This window comes from Daphnia pulicaria, chromosome 1, assembly GCF_021234035.1.
Source record: "Daphnia pulicaria isolate SC F1-1A chromosome 1, SC_F0-13Bv2, whole genome shotgun sequence".
NCBI classification, from domain to species: Eukaryota; Metazoa; Arthropoda; class Branchiopoda; order Diplostraca; family Daphniidae; genus Daphnia; species Daphnia pulicaria.
Window position 1 is genome coordinate 4,529,234 of NC_060913.1, and position 17,633 is coordinate 4,546,866.

At 51.1% G+C, this 17,633-nt stretch overlaps 2 protein-coding genes and 2 pseudogenes across 2 annotated transcripts; all 4 read right to left on the reverse strand.

Annotated features, from left to right (window-relative positions):
* Positions 1-5,178: 5,178 nt before the first annotated feature.
* LOC124342868 lies at positions 5,179-10,923 on the reverse strand (annotated as a pseudogene).
* LOC124343437 (zinc finger homeobox protein 4-like) lies at positions 10,923-14,640 on the reverse strand. Its single transcript, XM_046796746.1, has 2 exons — positions 13,691-14,640; positions 10,923-11,020 (listed from the first exon to the last, which is right to left on the reverse strand). The coding sequence occupies exons 1-2, from the start codon at positions 14,609-14,611 to the stop codon at positions 10,925-10,927; spliced, it is 1,017 nt and encodes a 338-aa protein (XP_046652702.1). The 5' UTR covers positions 14,612-14,640; the 3' UTR covers positions 10,923-10,924.
* Positions 14,641-14,730: 90 nt separating this feature from the next.
* LOC124325989 (zinc finger protein 2-like) lies at positions 14,731-15,488 on the reverse strand (the record flags this gene model as incomplete). The annotated part of the gene is made up of 1 exon (XM_046784592.1): positions 14,731-15,488. A coding segment is annotated over exon 1 (717 nt), but the record flags the coding sequence as incomplete, so codon positions are not given.
* A 3-nt stretch (positions 15,489-15,491) lies between these two features.
* On the reverse strand, positions 15,492-16,337 carry LOC124326069 (annotated as a pseudogene).
* Positions 16,338-17,633: the final 1,296 nt, after the last annotated feature.

A 17,633-nucleotide genomic window follows, 5' to 3' on the forward strand; every position in this document is an offset into this window, starting at 1 on the left:
ACTACTTGCTGCTGCTGCTGCTGCCCAGGAGAAGTTGCGAGTCTTATTCCACCAGAGCCCAGTCAAAAGAATCTCTAAAAAGAGAAGAGGACGATCGAGTGGAGGATGCAAGAAGATGGAAGGCAACAAATAAAAGCTGCGATGGATAAAATACACAAACTACAGTACCCTGTAGATACCTATAGGAGGTACGTATGTGTGTGTGTGTGTGTATAAAAACATAGCGGTGGGATGTTGACGAAGCCGCTCGTCTTCAAAGTGCCTGCCCTCTGGCACTGATAATTGTCACTCGAAGACACCAAAGGTATGCGCTCTCTCATAAGACGCCACCATTCTCCTCTTTTTCCATAATTATAAAAACGACAAAAAATAATAATAAGAAAAATCCTGAACACATTCGACTGTGGAATTCGCCATGCCGATTCTTATGCTGGGAGCGTTTCCAATCCGACAGACACGAACGAAAAAAAAAAACGCATTTTCCAAAGATATACTCCGCTATGGAAATAATTCAATGTTTGCTGCAATATACGATGATGATGATTTTATTGTTATTAGGGTATTGATCTGTCGCTTTTTCTTCACGTGTCTGTCGGGTTGGAACTGAGCGTTTCGTGTAATCGATTCATGATTTCCCGTCCGGTGCTCGCAGGTGGGCAGGAAGTATAGCGTCCCTCGTCTTTTTTTAAACATATAAACGCGCCGAGTTATCCAGAAGAAAAAAAATTAAGTTTCAACGTCAATAAAAAATCGATGAGAACAAACTACAACCGTCACCTCGAAAAAAATCCCCGTCAAAACTTTTTTTTTTTTGGTTCCCCGATACAACCTCGAAAATTTTATATAAAAAAATAGTTTTTGCTTTGGTCATCACTTCACCAAGGGGAGAGAAGAAGAAGAAGAAAAAAAAACACATTTACGACTTTGAAATCGTAATGGTGGTGATGATGATGTAGACAGTGATATCCTTCCATATTTATGTGCTACAAGACGTCTAGTAATAGTTCCGTAATAGTCTAAAAGGAAACTATCAGATCCGAGAGACCCCAACTTGGTCACGATCGTCCGGGGTCCTTCGGTCATTATTTAACTATCTAAAAGAAAAAAAAAACGAAACGAGCAATGACGACTACAAAAAGAAGAAGAAAAGGAATTTTTTTTGTGTGTGTGTAAAAGGTAGAGCTCTCTCTCTCTCTTGAGTAATATTCATACGTCGTAGACATTTTTTTTCTTCTTCAAAGAAGCAGGAGCTAAGGCGTTCACGGCAACACACGGGTCGTAATTACCCAGAGGCTCGGGCGTTAATTACGCAGAGTGAGCGGAGGGAGCTGAGTCAGGAAGAAGAAGAAGAAACCTTGTGTTTGGTGCGCTGCTGTTTGCTTCTACCATCGAGTAGAAGAAGAAGAAGTAGAAGAATCAAGAGAAAGAAAAAAGAAATATATAATGAAGGTGAAAGAAGAGAAGGCGTACAATCCACGCATGGGGATCTATCCAAGTAGAAAAATCAAAATCATAAAAAAAGAAGAGTCGGATGAAATGAGTGGCGGTGACATGGCAGAGTTTTTTTTTTTCCCTTTTCTTTCTGGACATTTTCGAGACGAAGGAGTTGAAGAAGAAAGATGAAGAAGAAAAAATATCCTCGACAGCAGCAGCAGCAGCAGCTATATGGCAGTCCCGTCTTAGGGAATTATTAAAGTGGGCATAGTCTTTTGGCGCTCTGTTTGAACAAGGAAACGGACCTCGTCATGCTGACGTCATCTTTCTAAATTAATTAAGACCCCTGGTCACTGCGCGTTTTTTTTCTTCTTCTTCTTCTTCTTTTCTTCTTAGAGGGGAAAAAGCTCCGCCTTTCCTATCCGCCGACGCCAACTCGACATAAACTGACGCAATCGACCGAATCTCTCCCCGATTTTTTCTTAGATGATTAACTCGAACGGAAAACCCGAAATTTCCGCCGAGGTCTGACCTCTGAAGAAGAAGAAGACAAAATAAAAGATTCTTTCTTTATTCTAAAGACAATTGGCGAAATACCAAACACGGAAGACAGACGAGACTGAGGACGCAGCGACAACGGGCGATGATGATGATTCCTAGTCAGCCAAACGCCATTGGATGCGTCAGACGCTCGTTAAGGCTCGACAGCTTAAAAGCGAATGGAATGAAGAAAGAGAGAGATAGCACTCGAGATATAGAAAGAAGACGAAGAAGAAAAAAAAAACTTGTTGATGTTTTTAATATCATACTGTCTGCTCACGTTAGGACACGGACGCGATCGAGAAAGGAAATAAAAGAAAACGTTGACGGGACCCAAATGACTTGAGCGAATCACAGCCTCTCTCTCCCGACATCTACACCATTTCTCTCTCTCTCTCTAACCGTATAGTGGTTTATTATTATAATAATTTCTTTTCTTCAACGGGAAATTTTTTTTTTTAGGGGGGGAAATGTTTCTAGTCGGGGGAGTTGAAAAATTCATCAAGAGAAGAATGTCGATTTATTTATTCAAAATTTCTTTCTCGGCCTTTCCCCGAGATAGATAGATAGAGAGGCAGTGGGTAGAGAACATTATACCCGAAAAAAGAAATGAATCAACACCTTAACGCATTGGAATTAAGATAGGTCGTTAAATATAGGGCGGGATTGAGACTAGAGAGAGAGAGAGAGAGAGAGAGAAGAAAACCAGCAAGAGATGCTGCTGCCCAGATGGTCTCGAGAAGGTAAAGATGATGATGAGGGTTCTGGTGGATGCTGGCCCTGGAGCGCATCCACCATGTTTCCTATTTTATTTTTTCCCGTGTTGTTTCTTTTTCAACGACGGCATTTTAAACATCTCTCAAAAAAAGAAAAAGAAAAAAGTCAGTTGTGTGCTCACACATGCTACAAGACCGCCTTGGTGTAGTTGCAGTAGTAAAAGTACTCGACGCGATTGACCTCTCGCGATTGACCCGAGCACGTGCCCTGCAACTCTTAGTATGTGCTGTGCGCTCACCTACATACGGAGCCGAGTCCAGCGCGTGCGTACAACGCACACACAAACAGATGGCCAGGTAGACACACACATACTCATTTATGGGAGAGTAGAAAAATAAAGAAAAGCGAGTCCTATATAGTGTTTCTATCTGGCTGGGTTTTTAAGGTAAGCGGCAGCAGGACGCTGGCGTAATGAACTCAAGTCGGGATGAACTTGGCAGCGCAGCGGGAGACAAATGAAGGGAACGGTTATGATCGATGTCGAAAAGAGAGCTTGCCAGCCGGATAGCTGACTCTCGCTCGACGACGAGAGGAGAACAACACAAAAATGGGAAGATGCTGTGAGCTGCTGCTGCTGCTGCCCATTGCCAAAGAGCGTGACCTTTTTACACAAGAAACCAAATAAATAAAATACGGGAAAAGAAGAAAGAAAAAAAAAATTCCTTGAATTTCCAGCTCTCTCGGGCTCGGATGATACATACGAAGAGAATTCCAATCGATTCATCATTCCTTCTCTCTTTCTCGGGCTCGGACTGAAACAAAAAGGCAGCGTCAAGGTGGCGCGCTCGCTCGCTCATTCAAACAAACAATGACCTGCATTCTTTTGATTCGTAGAAAGAGGAACTTAAAACGTCGGCGGAGCAATGAAATAAGCAAAAAGCTTCCATCAAAAAAATAAATAGTTGCGAGCTGAATTCGACTTGCAGGTCTCTCAGCTTTGACACGGACATATATTACACCAGATGCGCGTGCGCCCCCAATAGATCTACACGTTTGATTGTTTCTCTCTTCTTCGTCTTTTCTATCTGTCTGTTTTATTATTCGACAAAAAGAGAGTGCTGCCATTAGCGCCGCACCTTGATACCGAGAGCGCGAGCCAGAGCTTCTTCTTCTTCTTCCTCTTTTAGAAAAGAAGAGACACCTCCGGAGGCCACCCTTTTTTTCTCTCTCTCTCTCCTTTCTTTGCCCTTTTTTTAAAACGAGTCACCGAGCGCGAAACGCACCGCGCTCCAAAATGGCTGTTGTGTTCAATAAAAAAGGGGGAAAAATAAAATAAAAAACTTTTCGAATCCGAGTGTACAGGTCACCGAATCGAAACAATCGACAACAGTCCTCTTTTTTCGTCAAGGCAACAAGAGAATGAAACAAAAAACCCGAGACTTTTTTTTTCCTCCCGTCGTAGGCTACTCTTTTGGCTTATTCTTTCTGTTACGCAATTAGTGCACGGCTTTTTTTATTTTATTCATTTTCGTTGATAAATCAAAACAAAAAGAAACAAGGCAAAAACGTCGGTTTGTTGGTTGCATTTTGATTTCGTTTTTATTTCCTTTGAAAAAATTGGACGGGGCTTTTTTTTTTTCAAACAGTGGGAAAACAATGACGTGTCGGCGGACGAGACCGAGTCAAAGTTGACAAAAAATGAAATAATATATAAAAAAGGGGGCATCTGAATCACTAGAATGATATGTATAAATACAAAACAATAAGGGAATAAAAACGAGAAAATGAAAAACGAAATCCAAGAAAAAGTAAAAAACTGGAGAGGACGAGAGAGAGAGAGAGAAAAAAGGCCGGCCCCCATCTGAAACGTAGCGGCCCAGGTGATGTAGTAAGACAAGCCACGACCACCCCCGCTGTCGTACTGTGTTCTCTTCTTTCCTTTTATTTCATTCATTCTTTCTTTCTTCATTCCACTCGGAAAACATTTTTTTCCCACCCAAACAAAAAAAGGAGGAAAACAAAACAAAAAACCCAAAAAAAAGATGAAGAGCCGAAGAGAGAGAGAGAGAGAGAGAGAAAGGGCGTGGCCGTTTTGGCTGCTGCTACGCGCGCCGATGCAATTAATTTATTCAAAATGCAGGAATCTCCCGCTAAGGAAAACTAATTAATCCCTCTACCTCATCGGATTCCCGTCTGTGCAGGTGTTTGTGTGTGCTGCCTTCGCCTACACACACCCCAAATCCCATCCTATTCCAAAATAACAGATAGATAGATAGATAGATAGATAGATAGATAGACACACATACAAATATCCAAAACGAATGGAAACAACAAGACAATCTTTTTTTTTTTTCCTTTTTGTTTTGTTTGGGTTGCTGTTGGCCTCTCATCAAACGGATCGTTCCGCACGAACTAATGAAAGATGACCAAATCGAGTGTCTAACGTCTTTTAAACAGGCCGGAATGCGCGTTTTCTTTCAACTTTCAAGACGAGTATGACAAGACGTTGAGAAGGTTTGAGAATGGATCGTGTCAAGACTCACCGCCGGCCATGACGTTGGTGCTCGACTGTTGCTGGGAGTTGTTGTACGAGGACGATGCGGCTGCGGCGGCAGCGGCAGCAGCCAAGGCTGCAGCTGGAACTCCGGCAGCTCCGTAGCCCATTCCGTAGAGTTGGTGAAGGAGCAGAGCTTCTAGCTGGGCCGATTCCGTCGCGTTGCTGCTGTTGGGTGGCGACGTCGTCGTCTCGGCGCTGGATCCACCGACAGGTGTCGGCGTCGACGGCTCCTGACTTTCTTGCTGATGTCCTCCACCCTTAGAAGAACGGGCGACCGAGGTCGGCATGTCGTCACCGTGCTTTCCCGACTGCTCGGCCACGTGGATTTTGACGCGCTCGATATGCTGATGCGTGACAATGTGGTCCTGGACAGCGTACTTGTGCGAATATTTGAAGTCGCAAAGATCGCAACCGTCCGGCTGTTTCGCGCCGACGTTGCTCTCGATTGCGGACAAATCGCCGGCCGCTTTCTGAGCGTTCAACTTGTTCTTCTTCTCCTTGGCTCGAGCGTTCTGGAACCAGACCTGGACGACGCGCTTCTTGAGTCCGACTTCGCGTGAGATCGTCTCCAGCATCTTGCGAGAGGGATTCGATTCCAGCTGGTACTGCTGGTACAGGAAATCCAGCTGCTCCGGCAGGATCGTCGTTCGCAGACGCTTGTCGCGCGGTTGTCCGTCTCCGTCGGTACCACCACCTACGCTTCCGCTGCCACCGCATCCACCTCCGCCACCACCACGCTCTTCGTCGTCCTCAACCACTTCGTGCTTCCGCTTGCTTCCAGACGGAATCAGGGAGCCAGAGGATGGCGGGGTCATTTGGCCGCTGCTTCCGGCGCTGACTGCCGGCAGACTGGCCGAGAGTTGAGCGGCCGCAGCCGCCACGACGGCAGCTTGATGCTGCTGAAGTAGAGCTGCATACTGAGTCTCCATTCCGGTCGCCATTTTGGCAGCGGCGGCGCCACCCGAGAAGAGATCCGGATTCATGATGTGGACGATTTGATGTTCGCGCCACAAATCGAATCGCGAAAATGTCAAGCCACATTGCTCGCAGTGGAAAGCGGAATCGTTTTGCGACTGTTGGTTTTGCTGATGCTGCTGCTGCTGCTGGGCCGGCTGAGTTTGGAACATTTCCGGCTGTTTGGGTGGCGGCGGTGGGGGTGCAGCCACGTTGGATTCCGTCTTGATGATGGTTGACGACGACGATGATTTCGGTAAAATGGTCAATTGAGGGGCAGCACCACATGACGAGGCCGTTCCGCTCATGACGGAAGCGTCGGCCAATGAACTCGAATTGCTATTGTCATTGTCTGACGACGAGAAGCAAGCGGCAGCCTGGGCAGCGGCCGCCTGAGCCACGGCCGATCGTTTGGCGTCTTCCTCCTTGAAGCAGTGAGTTTTCTGATGGCGGATGAGCTCGTAATAGCGCTGGAACACCAGCAGACACTTTTTGCACTGGTAGTTGAGTCCTGGCGTGCGCTGGAAACGGGCCGAGCCGTCCGGGTCGGTTCCGGCTCCTCCTCCGCCCGACGTTCCAGAGCCTGGCGTGGCCGATCCCGAAGTGGAGGCCGGATCACCGGCACCTCCGGCCACTGGCGGTTGATTCTCGTAGACTTTGCGAGCCTTTTGACGGGTGTTCTGGAACCAGACGACAATGACTCTCGGTGAGAGTGAGAGCAGTTTCGAGAGATACTCGAGATCGTCGTCTTTAGGGTAAGCGTTGTTCTCAAAGAACTCTTGCAGTACCTTGATCTGGTAGTCGGTGAAGCGCGTCCGGTTGGCCCGTTTGCCAGTTGATGATCAAGGACCGCCGCCTCCGCTGCTCGAGTTGCCTCCGCCACCGCCTGGAGGAGTCAGAGGAGCCATCGGCAATGGCGTCGAAGTAGCGAAAAAGTTGAACGGGCTTTGGTCACTGCTCATGCGGCCTGGGCTCAAACCGGCCAGTCCGGCGGCAGCGGGAATAGGAAGAGCCGATCCGCTGGTGGTCGGGCGAGGAGGGAACATGCCTCCGCCCGGTCCAAGGTGACAGTTCTTGGTGTCGACGTTCAGTTGCGAATTGATGAGAGAGGCCAATGAAAGGTTCGTCATGGGCGATCCGCTTCGGATGTGGAACGGATTGCCGGGTGTCGTTGGCAGCATTTGTGGAGTCGAACGACTGGCAGTTTCTTCGGCTGTTGGTTCGGGCATTTCCCGATTTCCGCCACCACTTCTTTCTTGACTTGAACGGCCTCGGGTGTAGCTGGTGGAGCGACCGAGGCCATCGACGCTGCTGCTGCTGCGGTGGAGGCGGCGGCGGCTGCTGCAGCCGCAGCGGCCGTCTTTGCCGCTTTGCTGTTGGTGGCCGGCGTGGGCCGCGTGCTGATCAGAGCCCTTTGAATTTCCATTTGCTATTCCGCTTTGAGTTGAGTGACTTTGGTCTCGCCCGTCTTCTCGTACTCTTCCAGGTTGAGCGTCGTGCTGGGCGGGTTGCTGAAGTTGTAGGGCGAATCTTTGTTGCGCTGGCGCTCCTTGAACAGCGTATTGCTGAACCAATGTTTAATGACTTTGGGAGGCAAGCCAGACTGGCGGGCCATTTCGGCGATGGTTTCCTCCGACGGTGAATTGTTGATATCGCAATGAGCTCGTAAAATCTTCAACTGGTCGTCACTGATCCTCTTTCGAGCCCTCTTTTGTTGCTGACCCGGCTGCTGCTGTTGTTGTTGTTGTTGCTGCTGGCCATTGGCCGAACCTCCTACCTGCGAATTGTTCGCTGCAGAACTACCGGCGGCGGATTGCTGTTGCTGCTGCTGCTGCTGTTGTTGCTGCTGCTGCTGCTGTTGGAGCATTTGTTGCTGCTGTTTGGCGAATTGTCCGGCTTGCTGATCCATGGTGGATTGCAAGTAAGGATTGTTTTGTGCAGCCTGGGCGGCCATGGCAGCTTGAATGGGATCAAAGTGGCCGGCGGCCATCATGAAAGGATTCATCAAAGGTGGTTGCATGTTCATAGCGGCCAAAGCGGCGGCCGGCATGTTGAAACCGAGCCCGGCAGCACCGTGAAGGCCTAATCCGGCCAGACCCATCCTCATCGGGTTGAATTGCTGTTGCAGTTGGGAAGCCAAGCCCATGGCGTTGAGAACCCCCTGCATGTCGCTCATCTGCTGGGCCAACGATTGAGACTGCTGCAGTTGGGCAGCCTGCTGCTGGGCCTGAGCCTGGGCAGCCGATTCGGCAGCACTGGTTGAAATCGGAGTCGAAGTAGCCGTTCGCGGAGTCGGAGTGTTCTCCGGTCGGTTAGTCACAGTTGTCGGTTTCGATGAAAGTTCAGCCGGAAGATCGGCGGTTGGTTCGCGTTCGGGTCTGTCGATATTGCCAGGTGGCGGGAGCCGTTCGACGGGTGACAAATGTGGCCCCACTCCAGCCGGAGTGGAGGCGGAAGTATTATTCAAATTGGCCGTCCTCTTGATTTCGTCGGCGCATTGTTCGACGCAATGGGGCGGAACCATCTGGCGATGGACCTCCTCGCTGTGAGCCTTGAGAACCCAAATGCTGGAGAAACTCTTGTGACAGAGCGGGCAGACGCAGCGCTGGATTTCAGGGGCTTTATCCGTTCCTGATTGAGCGTCTTGCGTCTCCATGGCGTTCTCCTTGTTCTCCTCTTCCGCCGGATCGTTGCTGCTGGCAGTCGAATTGTTGAGATTGACGCCGCCGCTCGCTTGTTGCTGTTGTTGTTGCTCCTCTCCTCTCAGCTGCTGTTGTTGCTGTTTGGGTTGGCCGGCACCGCTTTGCTTCTGGTGACATTCGTTGAATTGCATCACCAGCTCAAAGCCGTAGCTGCCCAGCAGGTGCTTGAGCATGCGCGAAGAGCGGCGAGCCGGCAGGCTCAGCTTGTTGTTGTTGTTGGTGTTGTCGTCGGGCAGGGCAATAGGCGACTCGGCGGCAGGCTCGGCCGTCTTGGCGTTGTTGGGCCAGTTGTTGTCGACATTATTGAATCCAACGGCCGAGTAATACTGCTGGACCAGATGTTGCTGCTGCTGCTGCTGGAATATCTGCTCGGGCGACAGCCCGTAGAGTTGTCCCAGGGCCATGGCCAATTGTTGTTGCTGCTGTTGCTGTTGATCTAGTCCGTTCTCGACGGGACTAGTTTTACGGCCGGGCAGGGCGGGCGATTCGGGCGAGCTCAGGGTGTGACTCACGGCTGTGCCAGGAGCCGGCTGCTCGATCAACGGCCGGGTCAAATCAATCTGACCGGCAGCGGCCAGCTCTTGCAGTTTGGAGGCTCTCGTCTGGTGGAGAACGGAGCGCAAGTGAATGTCCAGGGTGGAGCCTTGACTGTAGGCCACTTTGCAAATGTTGCACTTCCACGGCTTGTTCCCAGCCGGTGACTCGTTGTTGGCGTTGGCAGCTCCCGTCGAGCAGTTGGAACTGGCCAAGCGGCCCTTTTGAGCTTGTGCAAATGGCTGACGGAATTGTAGTGAACCAGGAGGATGTTCTTCTGTGTCAACGACTCCTTGCAGACGTCGCACTTGAACGGCCGGTTGGGTTCCAGGTATTTCTCCATGGGGTAGTGCAGCTTTTCGCCCTTGCGGTGCTGCATCGTCTTGTTGTGACTAGTCAGGTAACTCTGCGACGTGAACGCCATCTTGCACCGGTGGCACTTGTGGCGGCGCACCGGGTCGGCGTACGTTTCTTCCGCCACCAAGGCGCTGTTGAGGTATTCTTCCAGCGGAGTCCCCTGGTGGACCGGCTCGCCGTTGTTGCCGCCTCCGCTCACATTTCCGCCAGACATTCCTCCACCCCTCTGGCTGCTGTGAAGGAGACCGGAATCGTGGCCCATCTGGTCCTGATCCATCTCTTCGCTCTCCTCCTGTCCTTCGTCCATGGTGGTGGCTAGCAGGGTGGAATTCTGCAGCAATCCAGAGTCTTCCTGGTCCATTTTGTCTTCGCCTCCAGAGAGTTCGGCGGCTGCCGCCTGTTCGCGGCGCAAGTACTCGCTAATGGCGGCCTCGCTGGCCTGACCGGCCAGTCCGCTGAGGAGCAGCGGATGCGACAAGAGGCTCTGCCTCAACACATTGGCCTCCTCGTCCGTCAGCTCGGCGTGCGAGTTCTCCAGATGCTTTTGCAGTGACAAAATGGAGCGGAAAGAACGGCCGCAGAGCGGGCACTTTGTCGCGTCGCGGATGACGTGATATTACGAGTGCAGCTGCAACTTGTCCAGCGTTTTGAAGGCCAGCGAGCACTGAGGGCACCGGTACTTGTAGGCGTGCCGCTCAGAGACCGTGGCAGCGGGGGGCACCAGTGTTGTTGTTGTCCGCGCTGCTGGTGAACCTGGGCCACTGCAGGAGTCAAAGTTTCGCTTTCGTCCTCGCCAGAGGTCGGCGATTCGTGCCGGGAATCTTCCTCAGGTCGCACTACTTTGTTACCTTGTGGCTGCTGTTGTTGCTGTTGTTGTTGTTGCTGCTGTTGTTGTTGTTGCTGCTGTTGTTGTTGCATGGCTGCGTTGAGCCAGTTGGCCTGTTCGACAAGCAGCATGAGCCGTTCCAAACCCTCGGCGTTGACGTTGTGCACCGTGGCGGCGTGTTGCTCCACTTGGGCCCGGTCGGCGAAACGGTTCTGGCACAAGGGACAACTCAATCCCTGGTTGCCCGGCTGCTGCTGCTGCTGTTCCATTGACGCTTTGCTGTCGTTGTTGTTGGCCATTTGTTCACCTTGCTGCTGTTGTTGTTGTTGGAGAGCTTTCGTTGTTGTTGTCGCAGTTGTCGGAGTAGCTCTTCCCGGTTCGGCCAGTAGTTTTCACCTTCTAAACAAACACAGAAAACAAACACGCAATTTATTATTAGAAAGCTGACAACATATTTCGGGTTTGCTATGACGTCGGTCCCACGTCCGGTTCCAAACTAAATGCAACTTTTTTTTTTCTTTTTTTGTTATCTCTCTCTCCCCATTTCAAAATCGTCTGTTTTCTAATGAGAACATATGCTAATACATAAAACTCCAAAATGTAACGAAAAGAGGATGATATAGACTACTCCCCATATAGGCCGCAGCTGGTTCTGTCATTTTGATTGAACAGACAATGACCCCCGCGTGTTCCTGCGTCTATTTTTTTTTTAATGTGTGTCGTCTCATTTGGTCGACAGATTGTCGGTTTTTATACGCCACGAAAAACGAGGGAGGGAGAGAGCCGAGTCCCGTTCGTGCAACTGGGGTCGTGATGCGCTTTTTTATTCAAACAAAACACAAATTTTTCTTTCTCTCTCTCCGGACGAAATGCAAACACAATCCATGGCGTAGGAAAAGGGAGAGGGGGTCAGAGAGCGATTTCATCTGACCATATGGAGAGAAATACATACAGGTGACATGTCAATGCATCCTTCCTTTCTCTCTTCTATGCGCTCTGTTTCTCTCTCTCTCTCTGTGTGTCTGTGTGTGTGTGTGTGTAATCATCACATTGTGTAGTCACCACCCCATCGGCTTGGTCTTTGTGAGTCTTTGTATAATAAGCGGGTTTGGTTCTTTTCTTTTCTTTTTCGTCTCCTTGTCAAATAACGAGAGCCACAGCAATTTGGGAGAGGAGAAGAAGAAGCAGAAGCAGAAGTTGGAGGGTTCCAAAGGAATGAGAAGAAGGAAAAGACGAATTATTTATTCATTCGAGGTAGCCATCATCGTCGTATGGCGTAATAACAATCACAACTATTTAAAATAGAATAAAGGGGGGGGGGGTAGAAGGAAAGAAGAGAAGAGAACAGGATGATAATGAGAGGAGTTGGAAGGGAGGAGTTGGCCTTGATTTCATTCCGGAATATCAAAACCGCACAGAACAAAAAAAAAAAAATATATATATATAAAATAGAGAAAAATAATTACAATCATTTTGAATAAATTTTAAAAAAGAAAGAAAAAAAAAGAGGTGAGGAATGCGACGTTGCGCGCGCGTACTTTCCGGCCGGCCGCAAATGACTCATTCGTGATCCAATCCAAACCGTTTTCTTTTGTGATTTCACGACTTGTCTGTCTCTCTCTCTCTGATTCTTTTTCCCTCCGTCTTACATAAGCTGCAAGTGCACAGACTAGTGGGGGTGGGGAGGGAGGTGGGTGGGTGGGTGGGTGTTTTTGTTTTGTTTTTTTTTTGGTTTAGTTCTCAGCCGGGAGATATTACATGAATATTGACAAATGAAAGAAGAAAAAGAAGTAAGAAAAAAAATTCAAATCAAATCAATCGTGCCACGGCGAAGTGGACTCACCACACGGGCACGCGCGCCTCGCCGATGAAGGCCAACACGACAAGATCACGAAAAAGGAAAAAAATAAATAAATAAAAAAATAAATAAAAAAGAGAGAGAGAGAGTAAAGAAATAGAGCGGAGCACATTAACATTTCATTTCATCATTCTGTCTCAGTGCGAGCGCGCACACGATAAATACCCCAAAGTCTTGGGGAAAACAAGGTGCATAACTGCATATCGCTAGCAAGTAAAGACGAGCGAGAGCCAGCCAGCAGGAGAGAGAGAGAGAAGGACGAGCCGACACATCTACATACGGCGAGCTGGAGGCTATAACAACGGCTGACTTGAAGGCGGCCCCCATCTTCTCCCGAAGAGGAGAGTATAGAAGGGGGCTGAAGAGAAGAGGGAGAAAAGAAAAGAAGAAGAAAAAGAAAAAAAAGGAGGCAACTATAGCGTGCCAAATTACCGGGCGCCCCGTGCGTGTCGAGCGGACCGCCATAAAATCAACACCCGGCCCTTTTTTCTTTATTTTTTAAGAAAAAGAAGAAAAATAAAAAAAGAAGATGCGGCTGAGCGCGCAACGTTTCCCTCAGGGGCCTTCCCGAAAAGAAATAAAAAGGGAAGAAGGAAAGAACCCTCACACCAGCTCCAACCACCGAACCTCCATAAATGTAAATATCGTCTAATAAATAATCAAAGGTGGGGTTGTGTTTCGCTTCCTATATCGCCGGATGATAGGAGGACCACGAGGAATAAAATAAGAGAGAAGGAAGAGATAGAGAGTCATCTTTGACACCTTGTATATTATACGGTCGGCTCTTCTTCTTCTTTTTTCTTCTCGGCGTTATGAGAGGCGTTCAAATTTTTTCGTAGGTATTTTTATATTTAAAAAAAAGAAAAAAGAAAAAAAAAAATTGACTTTTTTTTATTTTTTCTTTTGGTGCTACTGTGTCAAATTTCAAATTGCCCGTGCTTTGGGCTATCGCATTTTCCCCCCTTTTTTTTTTTTTTAAATTTTCAAATGAAGGGGGGTGGGGAGGCTATTTTCAGTTGGTGTTGTTGTCTTAATAAAGACACACACGAGAGAGCAGCGATGGATTGCGCAACCATGAGGAGGAGGAGGAGGTATAGAGGTGGGCGGAGTCGAAAGATGCTTCGTTGTGATTGAGATGGAACGCGTGTGGACACGAAATACTTCACACAAAAAAATACCGAGCGTAGGTTAACAAAAACACACACAAGTACCTGTGGCCCATTGCCTGGATTGACTTGTGGTGGTGCCGCCGCTCCTTCGTCGTCCGAATCGCTGCCGGAAGAGACGACGGCGAAAAGGTCGCGCAGTTCCAGCGGTCCCAGCATCGGCTCCTTGGGACCGGCCGTGCTGCGCCGCTGAAGCTCGGCCAACTGTTCCAATTGGCAGTGGCGCAGCGAGCGGGCGTGCTGGAGAAGGGCCGTCTTGCTGGGGCAGTCGCACTGGCAGAGTCGGCACTGGTACTGGACTCCGCTGGCGGAGCGGCCCAGAGCCGCCGCCTCATCCGAGACGAAGCGGAAGAGCTCGACGGCCAGCTGATGGCGGGGACTGGCCGCGTGCACCTGGAGCTTGTGGACGCTGTTGGTGTAGTACACAGTGCAGACGTTGCAGCGCAGCTGGACCGGATTGGTCGTGCTCGTCACGTACTGCAATTTCCAGTCGTTGCGGGCTCCGCCCTCCTGGATGTGGGTGGCGTGCTGGAGCCGCTGCAAATGCTTGTCCGTCTTGCAGTGCAGCTGGAAATTAGCTTTGAGCGTCGTCTTGTAGGCGCACAATCGACACAGGTAATGGCCGCCAATGAGGAGCAGGGCCTCGTGCTCGCGCTGACGCGATCGATCGGCCGCGACGTGCTGGGCAACCACTTTGGCCATGTCGCCGCAAAACACGCTGCACACCAGACACTGGAACACGTGCGACGGATTGGCTTCCATCGGCTCGGGCAACGGCTCCATCGTCTCGGGATTGAGACCGGGATCGGCCAGCGGGCCGGCCCCCGGAATCCCCGATTGCCCTCCTCCACCGGCGGCTCCGCCGGATGCCCAGGGTGATTGAGGATCTCCTACCAACTGTCCGGCTTGCCCAGGAAGTTGACCGCCCGTCATCATCTGGATGAAAAGAGCCTGCTGATAGGCCATATCCGCCAGAGCGGCTTCGGCTCCGCCGGGCGACGCTGCTGCTGCTGCTGGAGGACAGAGAGTTGCTGCATCCGCTTGACGTTCTGCTGGAGCATGATCATGTTGTGCGTGTGCTTCTCGCTCGTCATGTGGATCCGCAAATTCCGGCCGACGTTCGTCTGGTAGTTGCACACGTCGCACCGGAACGTCGGCTTGTTGGCCGGCGCCGCCAGTTTGGCCAATTGGCTCGACGACACTGACGACGAAGTGGCCGGACTGTTTGTCAAACTGTTGGCCACCGCCGGATTGTTGACGGAGCTCGTCATGTTGGGGCTCTGGTGATGGAGCAGCGACGAGCTGGAACTCGTTTTAGACGGCGACGTCAGCGATTCGGCGCTGGTATTGTGGGCGCTATTGTTGCCCAGTCCGTTGCCTCCGCCGCCACCGCCTCCGCCCGGCTGCTGCTGCTGCTGCCCGTTGCTGCTGTGATGCAATTCCTGGGCGTTGTTCAAGTGCTTGTCCGACTGCATGTGGATGCTCAGGTTGCCTTTGGTCGTCGTCGAATAGTTGCAGACCTCGCAGCGGTACGGCTTGTATCCGCACGTGTACGTTTCGCCGCGGGCCAGCCGCGGATGAGGCTGGCCAGTCAGACAGTAGAGACACGACGTCTCGCTCTCCGGATGCTTCTCCTTCATGTGAATTTCCAGCGTCTCCTGGTACTTGTAGTGCCAGTTGCACTTTGGGCATTTCAGCGTCTTGCAGGAATTGCGGGTGGCCAGGGCCATGGCGGCCGCCGCCGAACTGCTCAGTCCGGGGCTCAGCAGTCCCTGGACCACGTCCGGCTGTTGCTGGTACATTTGCTGCTGCTGCTGCTGGAGCTGCTGACTGAAAAAGGGGTTGCCGAATCTGCGACCGAGGCGATGCTGACGTTGGGCGGCGTCAGCTGCAGATGCGGCGAGAGCGGAGACGGCGTGGCCGAACTGGCGGCGGACGGCGACGACACGCTCGCCCGTCCGTTGTTGTTGTTGTTACCGAGGGGACTACTTGAACCTGGGCGGTTGAACGTCGAGACGGCCAGCGTTTCCTTGGTCTCAAACGATTCGTCGTTGTGGATGGGCTCGGCTTTGATGTCGTCAACGTCCATTTCGTCGGCCGGCGAGGAATTGTTGTTGTGACTGTTGCTGGGCTGCTGTTGTCCGGCAGTCGTCATCTGATTGGCGGGCGAGGTAACCGGCTCGAGAAACGAAATGACGGGCTCTTTGCTCTTACCGACCAGCTGGAGGATGGCCGACGTGTTGGCCTTTCACAGGATCCGCTTCTCCTCGTCGTCCAGCCGGACGCCGTGCTCGCCCGTGGCGTGCGACATGAGCGTCTTGGCCAGGCCAAACGACAACTTGCAGACGAAACACATGAGGATGGGCTTGATGGGCACCGACGAGTTGGAGTGGAAAAGGGCGGCCGGCGCCGGCGGGTTTGTCGCCGGATCCGAATTGCGACGGGCAGAGTAGACGCGGAAGCTGTGCATGACCGGCTCGGCCGACTTGGCCGCATTCTTGCCGCCGTTGCCCGGGTACGCGCTGCTGTTGCCGTAATAGGAATTGGGTCGGTTGACCTGAGGGCGGGACACGTACGAGGCGCTGGCAATCTGAGGCAGGAAGGCGCCCGCCACGTTGTCCAGGTCCTGCGTCCCGCGACGCCCATCCACAATGGCGCCCTCCAATTTGGGCAGCCGGACTGGAATGTCCTCCGTGTCGCTGCCGTGGCTGTTCTCCTCAATGATGTAAGCCGATCCGTCGGGATTGTAGACGATTTTGCCGTCGAATCGCTCATTTTGTCGACGTCGTCGTCGTCTTCCCGGCCGGCCGGAGCCGTCGATCCGCTGGCATTGACCGACGTTTTACTTCCAGGCAGATTGGGCGAGCGGGAACTGCTGTGGTGGTGACTATGACTTTCCAGCTCTTCATCCTCCTGACCAGAATCACAGGAGCCGGCCATTACGTCGCGGGAGTCCAGCCGGGCGTGGACTAGGGTCGTCTGTCCCGTGTCCATCGAATTGGGCGGCGTCGTTGGCGTTGGCGCCGTAGGTGAAGGTAAACTGATGGCCGCTGAGGGCGTCGCTGAGACCGCGTCAGAGTGAACTCGTGGACTAGGCACCGCTATCGAGACGTCCATTTCTTCTTCTGCTTCTCTCTTTGCGCCACCGAAATGGGTGTCCAATTGGATTTTTTCCTCTTAAATCTTCTTCAGGTTACCACCTCATCATCTAATGCAACCAGACAATCAAAAACGAGCCGGTTAGAAATAGAAGAAGATGACAACAACAAGTTTTTCGAGATTCAAATGAGATTTTCTAGCAAAAAATAAGTAAACCGGACGGGATTGACTCATCGACTAATAGCATCGCCGCCGCGTCTTATGTCGCAGTCAGCTGCTGACGAGAGAGCGCAGCCTATCAGGTTGACTACACAGTGCACCTACTATATTTCTAATTGAATGAAGACGCTTTCATTCTAATCTCTTTCGAGCTGCAAGTCGGACGGGCATTGGGATAATAATCCACGAGGAAAAATGCAAAGAAGAAAAGTGACGCTGCTGAATTTGACAGAAAAAAATAAAAACGAGGAAAAAGGAGACGAGCAGGAGGGGGAGGAGTAGGGTGGGTGGGTGGTGCAAATTGGATGCGGTGCGCGCGCCGCCGCCGTCGCTGCACACACAATCATCACGAAGAGAAGGCGCTCGGTGCGCGGCTCTCGCCATTTCAATGTTCCTTAACGCGACGGCGCCTCGCGTCTTTTTTCTTCTTTTTTTTCTTCCTCCTCCTCTGGTTCGCGCTGTTGCGCCATATGAACATCCATGTCGCCCATCGCTGTAATAAATAGCTATACGCGTAACGCGTGTGTGTGATGTGTAAACGGGGGAGCGCTGCGTGTGTGTCGTCAGAGTCGCCACCAGGTGAACGAGTGTGTGTAGGAGAGACGCAAAACAATCAAGGAAGAAAGAAGAGAATAATTATCAGAATAGATTTCGGCTTTCCCTACGCCAA